Source organism: Mustela lutreola, chromosome 12, assembly GCF_030435805.1.
Source record: "Mustela lutreola isolate mMusLut2 chromosome 12, mMusLut2.pri, whole genome shotgun sequence".
NCBI lineage: Eukaryota > Metazoa > Chordata > Mammalia > Carnivora > Mustelidae > Mustela > Mustela lutreola.
In genome coordinates this window covers 20226586-20240049 of record NC_081301.1, presented here as the reverse complement: position 1 = coordinate 20240049, position 13464 = coordinate 20226586, and the positions used below count along the sequence as shown (strand labels likewise).

Sequence of the window (13464 nt, the reverse complement as noted above, 5' to 3'; positions counted from 1 at the left end):
TGCGAAATGAAGTGGGAAAATGGTCACGGATCAACTCCAGATAAACAGTCATTTCTTTGGTTGTCCTTTATGTCAAGCAGTGGTGTAGGTTTATACCAATCTACTTCCATTTTTGCCTCAGTCCTTCACAAATTTCATGAGCATCAAGCCAAATGGATTTGAAAGAAGGACAGAATTTTTTTATTTCTATTTTTTTATTTTTTTAAAGATTTTATTTATTTATTTGACAGCACAAGTAGGCAGAGAGTCAGGCAGAGAGAGAGGAGGAAGCAGGCTCCCTGCTGAGCAGAGAGCCCGATGTGGGGCTCTATCCCAGGACCCTGGGATCATGACCTGAGCCGAAAGCAAAGGTTTTAACCCACTGAGCCACCTAGGTGCCCCAGAATTTTTTTATTTTTAAATTTTATTTATTTATTTGAGTGCCAGAGAAACAAAGTGTGTGAGAGAGCAAGCATGGGGTGGAGGGAGGGCAGGAGGAGAAGCAGAGAGCCCGACGTGGGACTTGATCCCCGGATTCCAGGATCATAACCTGATCCAAAGGCAGATGCTTAACCGAGTGAGCCATCCAGGCGCCCCATATTTTTTTTTTTTTTTAATTAAGTGAATTCTACCCTTCAAATCTGGCCTTGAACTCACGACCCTGAGATCAAGAGTCACATGCTCTACTAACTGAGCCAGCCAGGAACCCCTCAGTTTAATTCCTTATGTTTAAATGGTGACCATTCCAGTCCCTCCACCAGGGACGTACCTGGGAGCTCTGCCTGCAGTTTGGTAAGCTGGCCTCTAAGGAGGTCTGTCTCCTTCAAGCTTTCTGTCAGCTCCATCTGCAGCTCCGTTTCTTTCTTTTGGTGAGCAGTCACTTTCAGCTGCAGACGGGAGACTTGAGCGGTGGCTGCTGCTAACTCTTCTGTCACCTTGACCTGAATGGTAACAAAGTATGATGCCACGTCAAACACAGGTGTCCCCTGTCTCCAAGTGATGACCCAACTTCACACACTCTACACTGACTGAACTGGTAGGAAGACAGCTAAGGCACCCTCAACCTACGTTAAGCCAACATCAAGCCTTCAAAACGGACCACCTCTCTGACCCAGGAATTCCCTTGCAGAAATTTGTCCTTAGGAAGCACTGTGCAAACTTAACAAAAATCTTGCTACAAGATGTTCGAAGCAGATTGTTTACAGTTGCTAAAGAATGGAGAAATAAAATGCTGGAAAATGGGCTTGCTTAAGCAAATTATGATACATGAGAAACGGTATTCCTGCCATTTTCTAACTTTTCTAGAACACACATGTATTTTTCTTAATATGAAAAGGATATTTTAAAATTAAATTGAATGCCTTCAACTGCAATCAACATCTGAATCTGTAGTTTCTCCCAAATGGTCCTGACTACCCATGGAAAGATGATGGAAAGCTCAGCCACCTGACAGTGACTGCTCTGGGGGTCCCTGCAAGAAGAGAGCTAACAAGACGGCCATGCTTCAGTTTTTTGTGTGTTCCACGTATTGCAAATGGTGCCCTGGCCTCACAGAAGCTATATGCTCTCAAATAACAGCTGATGAAACCACAATGACCCCCTGGAGAAGCCTCTAATGATACTCCACGCAGAAACCCTGATGATTAAGAGGATGGTCAATAAAACGGAATGGTAAACAAGTGACAAATAGCACATCCTTGTCACCTTAACTGACGTGTTTCCATAAAATGAGCAGAAATGAGATGATAAGAAAGGCAGTGAACAGTTGCTCCACTGGTGACCAGTCTTAACGTTCGGACAATCAAGTATGAGGGTGGACCATCTCTCCTACATTACTATGCCACTAATCCTCTAACTACTCCTACGCTATTCTACCTGAGGTGCATTTACCGTTGTCTCCTTCGTACTGTCACTTGTCCCTTCTCAGGCTATTCACTATGCCCCTGCAGATGTAAATGTTCCAAAGCCTTTACTGGTTTGCTAGCTTCCATTTAAAATCTAGTATTTTGGCTTTCCTAAACGTGAAGGAAATAAAGTAAGTTAAGAGTGTATATAAAACAAAAACAGGCTATGAATGAGTATCTGACAGTCCACTGACACACTCTCTCTTTGACCAAACTTTAGTCAGGTTCTTCTAAGCCCCTGACCTTGGCCTCCCACCCTGTCTATGGCCTGCCCTATCTAGTTTTAGCAAGAATCCTGCTATGTCCGTTCAGAGAGAACCCTTCCCCCGATATCTGAACAAGTTCTTCATCCTTGACCTTTGGTATCCGGGTCCTACGCCAGTCATTAGCAAGAATCCTACTAGGTCAGTTTACCAAGAATCCCCCCACCCATGAGGTCTCCTCTGAATAATTTTCCAGCACCGACCTCTCATCCACTCCTTAGCTACGACTCCCCCATCTGCCCTTACTATGTGGAGTAAAGCCCACTCTTTCTGTCCTACTGCAACAGTCTAGAATAAAGTCCTCCTTACTGCTTCAGGAAGTGTCTGAATAATTTTTTCTTTAACAGTTTGAGACCTAAGATACTTACTTTTGCTATTCAGTAGCCTTAGGGTTTTACCTGTTAAACACAGAGGACAATGGCAGCTAGAACTTCCAGATAGAAGAGGGGCTTTCATCTATCTGCCCCAAGTAGAATCAAAGTTTAAGTCACTGCCCTGCCCCACGTGGCCTACTGGAACCTGAGCTCACACAGCACCCAGAGAGCTTCATGTCTGCCTACAGCTCGAGAACTCACAAATACCACAGTGAGGGCCACTTATAAAGGCTTCACAGCAGCTAAGACCACTGGAAGGGCTGAAGGTCACTGGGTGGGAAACTGTGAGATGGGTGGTCCCTCTCACACCAAAGGACAAGCAGAGTGAAAGGTCACTCAAAAGCTCTTTTTATCTCAGGGCCTTACTTGGAAAGGCCTATGAGAAGCATGGCAAGTAATACTCTCACCCAAACATACCTGTGTGCACAGAGAAAACAGCGAACGGATGAAAGGAAAGCAAAGGCACGGAGAGCCAAGGGTTCAGAAAAACAAGTAAAAAAGATGTGTTCAAGTCAGAAGCAGGAAAATGGTATCAAAGCAAAATGGAAATCTGACAAAAGGAAAGGTGCAGTTGACTGGAAGTGAGGCCCTTAGGCAAGCTGCTTCCTCTCTCTGGGCTGCAGTGTGTGCTCTGTAAAACAGGAAGGTCAAACCAGGTGACCTCCGACAGCTCTTCCATTAGTCCAGGGTTTTCTGTGGAAATACTAACCCTGTCACAGAGAAAAATAAGGAATTCCGTTCACCAAATGTCCACTGAGCACTCAGTCCAAACTCTCTCAGCTGCGTTTAAGGCAGAGAGCTGCCTCCAGGGATGAAAGGACCTTGATGATGTCCCTTTGGGAGGACAGCCCTCACAGGGACGACTGTCAAGTAAGCAAGAAATGGAGCAAAAGGAAAGCAGGGGGGGGGTTGAGCCTTGAAAAGTGTCAAAGTGTCCAGTGAGGCATGTGATACTTGGTACCCAGCTCCCCAAGCACAGCGCTCCTCAGCCCGGGAGATGCTCTCAGATGCGTGGGAAGCACGCACGTGCCTAGAACCTGGTGGGGATTTAAGAGAGCCGTTCTCACTGTTGTGACTACTGCATGTTCTGCTATTACAGACAGAGCAGCCACCAGCTGCCTGGCACTGTGCCAACCATTTTGTTTATCAATATGGGATCATTGGGTGGCACAGCTGGTTGAGCGTCTGTCTGACTCCTGACTTCAGCTCAGGTCATGGTCCCAGGCCCACGAGATCCAGCCCCATGGTGAGCCAGAGTCTTCTTGAGATTCTCTCCCTCTCTCTCTCTGCCAGTTCCCCTGCTTGAGCACACGCTCTAAAATAAATAAATAAATCTTAAAAAAAAAAAAAAAAGGAATCATGTGGGTGGATGGGTGGATGAATAAGCTAACTCTTGGGACTGGCAAACTCTGACCTCCAGGCCAAACTGGCCTGTTGCCTGTTTTGTAAATAAATGTTACTGGCACACACACATACAAACACACACCCCACTGATGCGCAACATGAAAATCACATGATGAAGTTCCTAAAAACAAAGGTGCCCAGCTGCCATGGCCAGAGCTCGCGGCAAAAGAAATGACAAAGAGCAGCGAATCCTAGCTGGCTGTGCATCAGAGTCAAAAGGAGCTTCTGAAAAGTACAGATTCAGCCCTAGGCTACATAATGTTGAATAAGAATCTAAAGGTGTGGGACGCCTGGGTGGCTCACTGCCTTTGGCTCGGGTCATGGTCCTGGGTCCTGGGATCGAGTCCCACATTGGGCTCCTAGCTTGGCAGGGAGCCTGCTTCTCTCTCTGCCTCTGCCTGCCACTCTGCCTGCTTGTGCTTTCTCTCTCTAACAAATATATAAATGGATAAAATCTTTTAAAAAAAGAGTCTCAAGGTGAAGTTTAAGAATATGTATTTTTAATCAAGCACCTCCAGTGATCTGGAGGCAGCCAGAGTAGAGTGTGGGAACCACTGATCTAGAACAAGTTCTAGTAATTAGACCTGAATAACAGGTCTAACAACTCAACCAAACAATATACTTAGGTGTCCCTGCCAGGCCTACAGACTAAAAAATTTTAAAAGGAGTAAATGAGAGCAAGAAAATAAAAGTAGAGGAAGGAGAAATAGTAAAAGGCATGGTTACTGGAGAGTGAGGTGACTCCAGAAGTGCTGAGCGATGCCAGCATCACAGGCTGCTGACCTTGATCCAGGCCAGAGCAGTCAGCCACAACAAACAAGGGACGTGGGAAGCAGCAGTGAGACCGGACTGGGGTCAAGTTGGGAACAGGGCTATGCAGGCAAGGCACTGCTTATCAGAGGGTAAGGGGTCAGAGCTAGTTCTTCCCAGGGCACTATAACTAAGAGAACACAGAGAATACTAACAGCATGAGACCTAAGTAAGGAATCCTCAGCATTACTGGATTATGAGAAAGTGAGTAAGCTCCCATGGGTTATAAAGTACATTCCACTCAACTCTCCAAGTGTTCAGGAAAAATTCAAATACAAAATATAACCTGTTACTTAAACCTCAGAGACAACAGCAGATGGCTGGGTCAAGATCTCCAGCTGAGGAGCAGTAGCCCAAACTGAACTCCACTCGAGATAAACAGTGTCACTGGAACAGCGACGGGAGTGTCCCAGGAGGAGTGTCAGCATCAGCCCAGGCCAAGACCCACCAGTCTTCCTTAGAGCTACTCCAGAACAGGTCGAAATGCCTCCTTCCGAATGGATTGAAGCCAGGCAGCAGTACTTAAAAATGCTCTGGCAGATGTAGATGAAGGAATAAGCTAGACAATCCTAAATTTCACTGAAGTGTTTATTACATGGCATAATGGGAATTTTCTGATTGGGTCAGGAGAATAAATTTCATTTGCTAATAAACAATGTAATCCAAATTATTAACACCAGTGATAGTTCTTAAGTCAATTCATTGTAAAGCGTACTTTAAAACAGAAGTCTGGGGACTCCTGGGTGGCTCAGCTGGCTAAGCATCTGGTTTCAGCTCAGGTCATGATCCCAGAGTCCCAGGATTGAGTCCCCCATCAGGCTCCCTGCTCAGTGCGGAGCCTGCTTCTCCCTCTACCTTCCACTCCCCCTGCTTGTACTCTCATGCCCTCTCTCTCTCTCTGGCAAAGAAATAAAATCTTTATTAAAAAAACAAAATAGAAGTTTGGGGGTGGGGGATATAGTAAAATCTGTTAGAAGCTTTCTGGTTCTATTCCCAATGATGGCAAGTTGTTTTTTTTTTTGTTTTTTTTTTTGTTTTTTTTTTGCTGAAAAGCAGACTGGTAAGTACGTACATAGGAGCACTCCTTAGCTCTACACGTCCTGACGGGCTTTTCTCTCCCTCGTTACTTTACCTTCTCTTGTTCAGCATGCAAGACTCTTGCCTGTGTGTTTTCTGTGGCTGTTTGAAGTGAGTTGTTCCTCTTCTCCATCATCAGGTTACTCTGCTCAACGTATCTGTGACATAGGGGAAAAGATATCCATGTGTGGTGAGGGGGAAGGAAGGATGAAAGAGGAGAGGGGAGAAGAAAAGAAAGCACTTTCCCCTCACCTTCCCCTGCCAACTCCCCCAACCCCACCAAGTGGGAGAACAAGAGACACTAGAAAAGAGGAACATGAAGAATGATTTTCTAAGTGAAAGGCCATTTGCTACATGTTCCCCTGATCACACACTCCCGCTCCCCGCCACCAAACTCTTCAGAAGGGTCGGGAAAAAAATTATATGATGTTTGGGCTTTATAGGGAAATCAGTGAAGTTCTGGTTGATGAAATAGCCCACAGACTAGAGAGGAGAGTTGACAGTATTTTCTAAGAGTGTTGTAAGTTGTTTTTTTTGTTTTTTTTTTTAAGATTTTATTTATTTATTTGACAGAGACCACAAGTAGGCAGAGAGGCAGGCAGAGAGGGAGGGAAGCAGGCTCACTGCTGAGCAGAGAGCCCGATGTGGGGCTTGATCCCAGGTCCCTGAGATCATGACCTGAGCCAAAGGCAGAGACTTAACCCACTGAGCCACCCAGGCGCCCCTAAGAGTGTTCTAAGTTTTAACACTACTTTTACAGATGAATAAGTGAGGGCCAGGAGGAATAAATACCCAAAGCCACCCAACCAAAGAGGAGCAGAGCTGGCATTCAAAACAGGTCTGCCTGACATTACAGCCTACTGTGTTCTTTCTACCAGAATTCCTCTCAGAAAACAAATAATTCACACGACAGGAAGGAAACAGAAGTAGCACCAGTACACATAGCTACCCTAAACAAACATGTTTATTGGGGCACCAGGGTAGCTCAGTGGGTTAAGCCTCTGCCTTCGGCTCAGTTCATGATCTCAGGGTCCTGGGATCGAGTTCCGCATTGGGCTCTCTGTTCAGCAGGGAGCCAGCTTCCCCCTCTCTCTCTATGCTTGCCTCTTTGCCTACTTGTGATCTCTCTCTCTCTGTGAAATTAAAAACAAACAAACAAACCTAAAAAACAAAACCAAACCCATGTTTATCTAACTTGGGCATTTACAAATGAAACCCTTTGTCCATCCTAACCAGTGCCCCATACCTGTCATTACCTCTGATTTCGTTCAATTAGTTCACTAATCTTGTCATTCTGTTCTTCTATCCGACTGCTCTTTTCAAGGAGCTCTTGCTTCAATCTTTCATTTTCCTAAAATCAAAATATATGATGTATAACTTAAGTTTTTGGGAGGAAAGTGCCAGATATAAGGGAATCAACTTGAACTGACAGGCGACACTGATACAAATTTTGAGATAAAAAACTAGAACTTATGTCCACATCGATATAATATTTAAAACATCAAATCAATCTAAGATATAAATCACGATGCCCAACAGATTAAACATAGAAATGGCCACAAAATGAAGCAAAATTCTAAAATACAGTCCAAAAGAAATGTTTCCTTGTGACTCTATAGTGATAAGTCACTTGGACCAAATTAGGCTGTAATGGATTTTCCAGAATTTCCAAATCAGTGTAGCACAGATCACATGCTATCTGGGCAGCAGAGGTTTTAGAGGGTAGTGCATCCTGGAAGAGAAGGGGGCAAGACCTCCAGGCTGTGTTCTCTTCCCAATCCCTCTTACCTGAATAATACGTTGGATGTTGCTCATAATCATGCTTGTTTCCATCGTAAGCGCCATGCTGGGAGCCAGCAGGGAGCTGCCAGCGCTGTGCTTCTGTAACTCTTCAACCTACAAATGTGGGGACGGAAAGACTTTGAGAGAAATTTTTAAATGGAGAAATAAAACTTGACCCAAGATCTGACCACTTAAGACCTTTTGACCTTTTGGAAAGGCTTAACGAGTTTCTGAGACAATCTCTAAGATAAGCCTGAGTTTTCTTCTGCCAACTGGACGCCAAACAAAAATGTAACCTTCTAGGGAATTAACTGCTGACTACTAGGGATGCAGGAAACCAAGTAAGAGTTTACCCATAGCCTTGATTGCTTCCTGTCATACCCACTGTTCATTCCCCCACTTTCAACACAGCCCCCACCCTGACTCACCCACCTTCGTCATGAGATGATCCATTTTATCAGCCACTTTGCTGACTGCCATACGAATTTCAGTGTTATGTTGCCGGGCCTCAGTCATGAGAAATGAAGCCATGTCACCAGATCCTAAGCAGACAAAAGCCAAAAAGAACCTTATGAAACCAGAGCAGAAGGTACTGTGTGAGGAAAAGCCAACAGCTCTTTCAGCACAGGAAAGAAAGAAATAAACATCCCAAAATAGGAAATGTTGTAGGTGATTCACACTGTTAGAAGACATAGAAGACCCAGAGGCAAAAGGGCTCCAAAGCTAACAGTAAATAAGCTCTGCTCCTGCAAAATGCTCTGAGGGGTATGACCTGGTCCAGAGCACATGGATGCCCACTTTGGTCTGCCAGAGCACTAACAGCTCAGACTGCTTCTCCACTCTCCAACTGCAAGCCAGACATGATACCAGGTACCAGGGGTTTAGCAGCGAATGAAACCCAGTTCCTGCCCTTGGCGAGCTCACAGTCTGGTGGGGAGACTCACATGGAAACAGATCATTACAACAGAGTGTTTTAAGTGCAAAAAATGGACCACATACAAGGTACAAAAAGAGCATAAAGAAAAGCAACATTAATCTTTTAGTGGCACATGGACACAGTTATGTCTGTGGGAAGAGAGGAAGAAGGGATGGTAACAATCAGGGAAGGCTTCACAGAGGTGAGATCTGATGGCCTCCCAGATGGAGAAGTGGCAGGGTTTCCAGACAAAGGTAGCATCCCTGAAACCCTTACCAATCTGGGACCATAAATTACATTGTAGGATATACTGGCTCCTTTCTACCACTGTCCTAATACCAAAGATAAGCTACAGAATAAGAAGGTAGAATAGCATGCCAGTTTTTTACATTTTATTTTGTTTTGTTATAAAAAATTACATTTTGTTTTGTTTTTTATATCAGTGTGCTTTTATGCACACTTGGTACTTGCATGAAAGATAACTGAAAAGTTACCCAAGTAACTGTCAACAACAGTTTCCTATGGTGGGGGGTGTGATTTTATACTCTTTTGTGTTGACTTTTTTATAAAATCATATGATTACCATAATTTCAAAGTAGCTTTCATTTGAGATACCAAACACCCACCAACAGTTACCATGCTTTCTCCCGATTTCCCCAACATTTCACTCCCTTACTGTTTTCTAGAAACTCTACAGAGCCACACTGATTGAGCAACGGAAAAGGGCTGGAGGGAGAACATGCAAGAAACAAAACAGAAAGTAGGCATAAGGTGGTTTGGGGGGAAGACGTAAATGTTCTCAAACTGGATTGTGGTGAAGGTTGCGCAACTCTGTAAACTTACAGAAAAAAATCCTAATTTATACACCTACATTGAGTGAACTGTATGATACATACATTTCACCTCAACAAAGCTGTTAAAAACAAAAAAGCCGAGATCTGTTGGCGTGAAAATGGAAAGGGGGTGGGAGGATGGAGAGCAGAGCAAGAGTGGAAGATAAGACATGGAGGGCCCATGGCCTACCTTGAAAATGGGGAGACTGAGAGAGCGGAGCGGGGTACAGGGGCCGGGCGGGCTGCAGCTGGGAGGTGACGGCTGATGTGTGGGGATAAGTGTAGGCTTGCATACCTGCATAGGGCTGAGACAATGCCAAGGTACAGTCAGGGCTCTCTCTTCTGCTTCAACTGTCTTAATGGAATAAAGAGATTAAGCTGGAAGGAGATGCAAATCTATTAAAGCTGGAGACAGAGGAGACCGGATTTGGTAGTGGAAAGGCACTGCAGGAGAATTTTCTGTGTCATCCAGAGACACAGCACCGGGTCACTGAAGTCCTCGCCAGAAAGTGAAGGAAGGTTGTCTCAGGTCACTCCCTGCTCCTCTGGCACTATGATTTAATTAAGTAGGAATTCAATTCCCGACTGTCAGGCCTACTGATGGTCTAAGAAACTGTAAAGAGACTTGGCTGAGGGCGCCCTGGGTGGTTCAGTCGGTTAAATGTCTGCCTTTGGATCATCAGGTCATGATCACAGATTGCTGGGACAGAGTCCTGGGGCTCTCTGCTTGGTGGGAAATCTGTTTCTCCCTCTGCCCCCTGTGCACACACGTGCGCTCTCTCTCTCTCTCTCCTGTGCATGCATGCATGCAAAAATAAATAAAATCTTTAAAAATAAATAAATAAATAAAAACAGACACTCAGCTGAGTTTCCACTGGGATCAAAGGACAGGTATTCTTTGGGATTCCAAAATAAATCCATGAGTCTCCAAAGGATGGCTCTCCCCCACAAGACTCTAACTCTCTTGTGACCAAGAGCTCTCCTTTTCCCCTGAACCTTGGTCACCTGAACTATGAGATGACAACAGTAATGCCACTCAGGGTTGTTGTGTGGACTAGATGATGTGATATATAGGTAAAGTTCCTCAGAACTGGTAAATTAAGTGCCCAGCAGATGGTAAATGCTCAATCAACAGCAGCTTTCTTTTAAATGATGATGGTTATTCTTCCTTGATTTAAGGAAATCCAACTAATTTCCAGGGACAGATAAACTATCCATCCATTATTTAAAAAAACAAAACCAAAACCAAAAATTAGTCTATAGGACAGAATTGTCCACTAGAGAGCAGGGAGAGGGCAAGGTGGGATTTCTTTTAATTCTAATACATCCTGTTCCAATGGCGCATAGCCCGCTCACCATCACTCCCACCAGTCTACTAAGAATCACCAAGAAGTGAAGCCCTCTTATCACTGGGAGTATGTTTACCCACCAAATGTGTCATTAGTTAGAGTCCACTATCCCGGCAAACAGCAGAAGCAGACTACCTTCTGTGAAAACAGAAAAATATCCTACTTTCAGAGCGCCCGTTTGGAGGGTAACTAGACAACAGAGTGCCCCTGTATTTTCTATACACCTCAACCTACAAGTATTCTGCTACCTATAGTGCAGAACCTTAGCCTCTCGGCTCTAGCAGACCAGAGCAGGGGATTTGCATTTATATGTCTTAAGGAGAGTTGTGTGCAAAGGAAAGGTACACAAATGCTGACTGGGCCTTGACTGTTTGCCAGGCCTTGTACCAGTGCTCTGCCTGTTCTTGCCTTTCAGCTTTACAACAACCTGCAAGGGAGATAATCTTTGTCTGGTTTAGAGATGAGATAGTGGCGGCTCAGGAAGGGGGAAAATGACAGATTCAGATGTGGGGTACTGCTACCACAAGACTGTGCAGGAGGGAGAAGAGAGACTGACTAGAACCTAATAAATTACAGCCTGAAACTGATATGGTTTTAAAACATTGTTACCTGAAAGGCCTGGGCATGGCCAGACATGGTGGAGTGCGAGTCGATAGATGCAACTTGCATTAAGGCAGGTGAAGGTGCCTGGAGGCCAGAAACAGATGGCTGAGGTGCTATGAGAGAACAAGAAGTTTCTACTGTCACCCACCCTGGTTTCTTGGTAAAAGTCTGGACTAGTACCTTACATTCTGCCACAGGCTTCAGACTTGACCACTCTCCTCACCAGCTCTCCCAAAACCAGATCTACTGGAGTCTCAGGAGCAGGTGAGAAGAAGGAACCTGAAGTTCTCGGGCACATATGACTCAGACCTACAGTCCCGTCTGCTGACAGGAAGTGCACAATTACATTCAGGGAAGTGTCTCAGCTGAGAGCACAATTCCGAAACTGGTAAGGCCACACGGCCAGAGACAAAGCACGCAGACCAAACCCCTCTCCAGAGCAGAAAACGCTGTGCACAGGGACAAACCAACAAGTCCTACACTCTGGTCCAGCTCTCAGTACTCAGACAATGCAGTTTGATGACTGAAGGACCCAGGATGCTAACTCTGGTTATCTGCAGAGCCAAAGAGGTCCCTTACCCTGTGCGGCCATCTGCGGCAAGGCTGGATGTGTCGGTGGAAGGGACGGCTGTGCAACCGGGGCTGCCACGGGCGGTGCAGCTCCTCGCAGAGTGTTCGCATCCTGAAACAGGAACAAGCACTTTGATGACTATGTATGTGGGTCCTTGGCTGCAGACCAGGCTAAACCTGTCCACCCTAAACCTGCTTACAGCCAATGTTTCTAGGCAAAGAAGAAGAAGGAAGGGCAAGAGTTTATGGTGTGGGCTGTGGGGAGATCCCTTCTCCCTATAAATCATACCAAATAATTAAGTATATTTAATTTCCTCGAATGTTTTAAATTGTTGATGTTTTATTGACTGAAGCAGCTACGGTGACTGCTCTCCAGAATGTACCACTTTCCAAACCAGCAGCTACCTTTTTAACCTGACCAGTCTGTTCCCACGAAAGAAGAGTCTCTTGCAAAAAAACTCAGGCAACAGTGCAGCCTCTTCTCTCTGCCAGATCATCTCCACAGACCTCAAGGTACTCACTGAAGATCACACAGAGCAGGATTCACTGCCCCTCAGCACACTTGGATTGCTTTTTGGATAATGTGGTTTTAGAATGTTTTGTCCCCATTCTTTCTTTTCATAAAAGTCAAAGCAATGTTGATCCTTACTGTAATTCTAAACAAAGTTATCCAAAAAATATTTTCCCCAATTCACACAAGGAAAAGAAAAACTTGGGGCACAATATACAGTGCTTTGCTATCCTACAGTTCAAAAGTGAAAGCTCTTTGACATTCTTTTACTTTAAAACTTCCCTTTGCCCCCTGATATTATCAAAACACATTATCCATTTCTGGAAAAGCATGCTAGTTTTATATCGCTTCAGCTCTAAATCTACCTAAATGTCTAACATCAGAATGAAAGGAATTATGATAAATTGATCTAATGGAACACTGAGCTTTAAAGGAAATAATGCTTTGTTTTATTTACTTATGTTAATTTATATTATTCATATTGGTATTAACATAAATATTCATAATACTAATCTAAAAAATCAGGTTACAAAGCAATAATAAAAAAGAATACACTTCTTGATAAATATATATTTCTTTCCTTGTAATTTGAATCATTCTACAGTGAATAAGTAGCACTTAAAAATTTTAATAACAGTATTACCTTATTAAAATTTAATTTCCAGAACCAGCTAAAAATCAAACCTATAGCAAAAAGCCCTAGAAATCCTATCTTCCTTTAAAATGTTAAATCTAGGGGCGCCTGGGTGGCTCAGTGGGTTAAAGCCTCTGCCTTCAGCTCAGGTCATGATCCCAGGGTACTGGGATCGAGTCCTGCGTCGGGCTCTCTGCTCCAAGCCTGCTTCCTCCTCTCTCTCTGCCTGCCTCTCTGCCTACTTGTGATCTGTCAAATAAATAAATAAAATCTTTAAATAAATAAAATAAAATAAAATAAAATGTTAAATCTAGTGCTCGCTTTGGCAGCACATATACTAAAATGTTAAATCTACTTACAGCTTTTCCAGGAAGAAAAAAAACAAAATTATGAAAAATAAAGCCTATGCTAGAAAACATTTTTAGGAGCATCACCTTTGCTTTTGTTTTACATCA

At 44.1% G+C, this 13464-nt stretch overlaps 1 protein-coding gene across 4 annotated transcripts in view; it reads right to left on the bottom strand.

Moving 5' to 3' along the window:
* Nucleotides 1-13464, bottom strand: part of FKBP15 (FKBP prolyl isomerase family member 15) — a 55259-nt gene that overhangs the window by 10881 nt on the left and 30914 nt on the right. For 3 of the 4 annotated variants that reach the window (XM_059142033.1, XM_059142034.1, XM_059142036.1), the window contains 8 exons: nucleotides 11874-11976; nucleotides 11301-11407; nucleotides 9533-9647; nucleotides 8026-8135; nucleotides 7600-7707; nucleotides 7068-7162; nucleotides 5867-5969; nucleotides 749-920 (listed from right to left, as the gene is read on the bottom strand). In XM_059142033.1, the coding sequence (XP_058998016.1) occupies nucleotides 749-920; nucleotides 5867-5969; nucleotides 7068-7162; nucleotides 7600-7707; nucleotides 8026-8135; nucleotides 9533-9647; nucleotides 11301-11407; nucleotides 11874-11976 (913 nt within the window). The remainder of the gene's footprint in view (nucleotides 1-748; nucleotides 921-5866; nucleotides 5970-7067; nucleotides 7163-7599; nucleotides 7708-8025; nucleotides 8136-9532; nucleotides 9648-11300; nucleotides 11408-11873; nucleotides 11977-13464) is intronic. The other variant, XM_059142035.1, reaches the window with a different exon arrangement.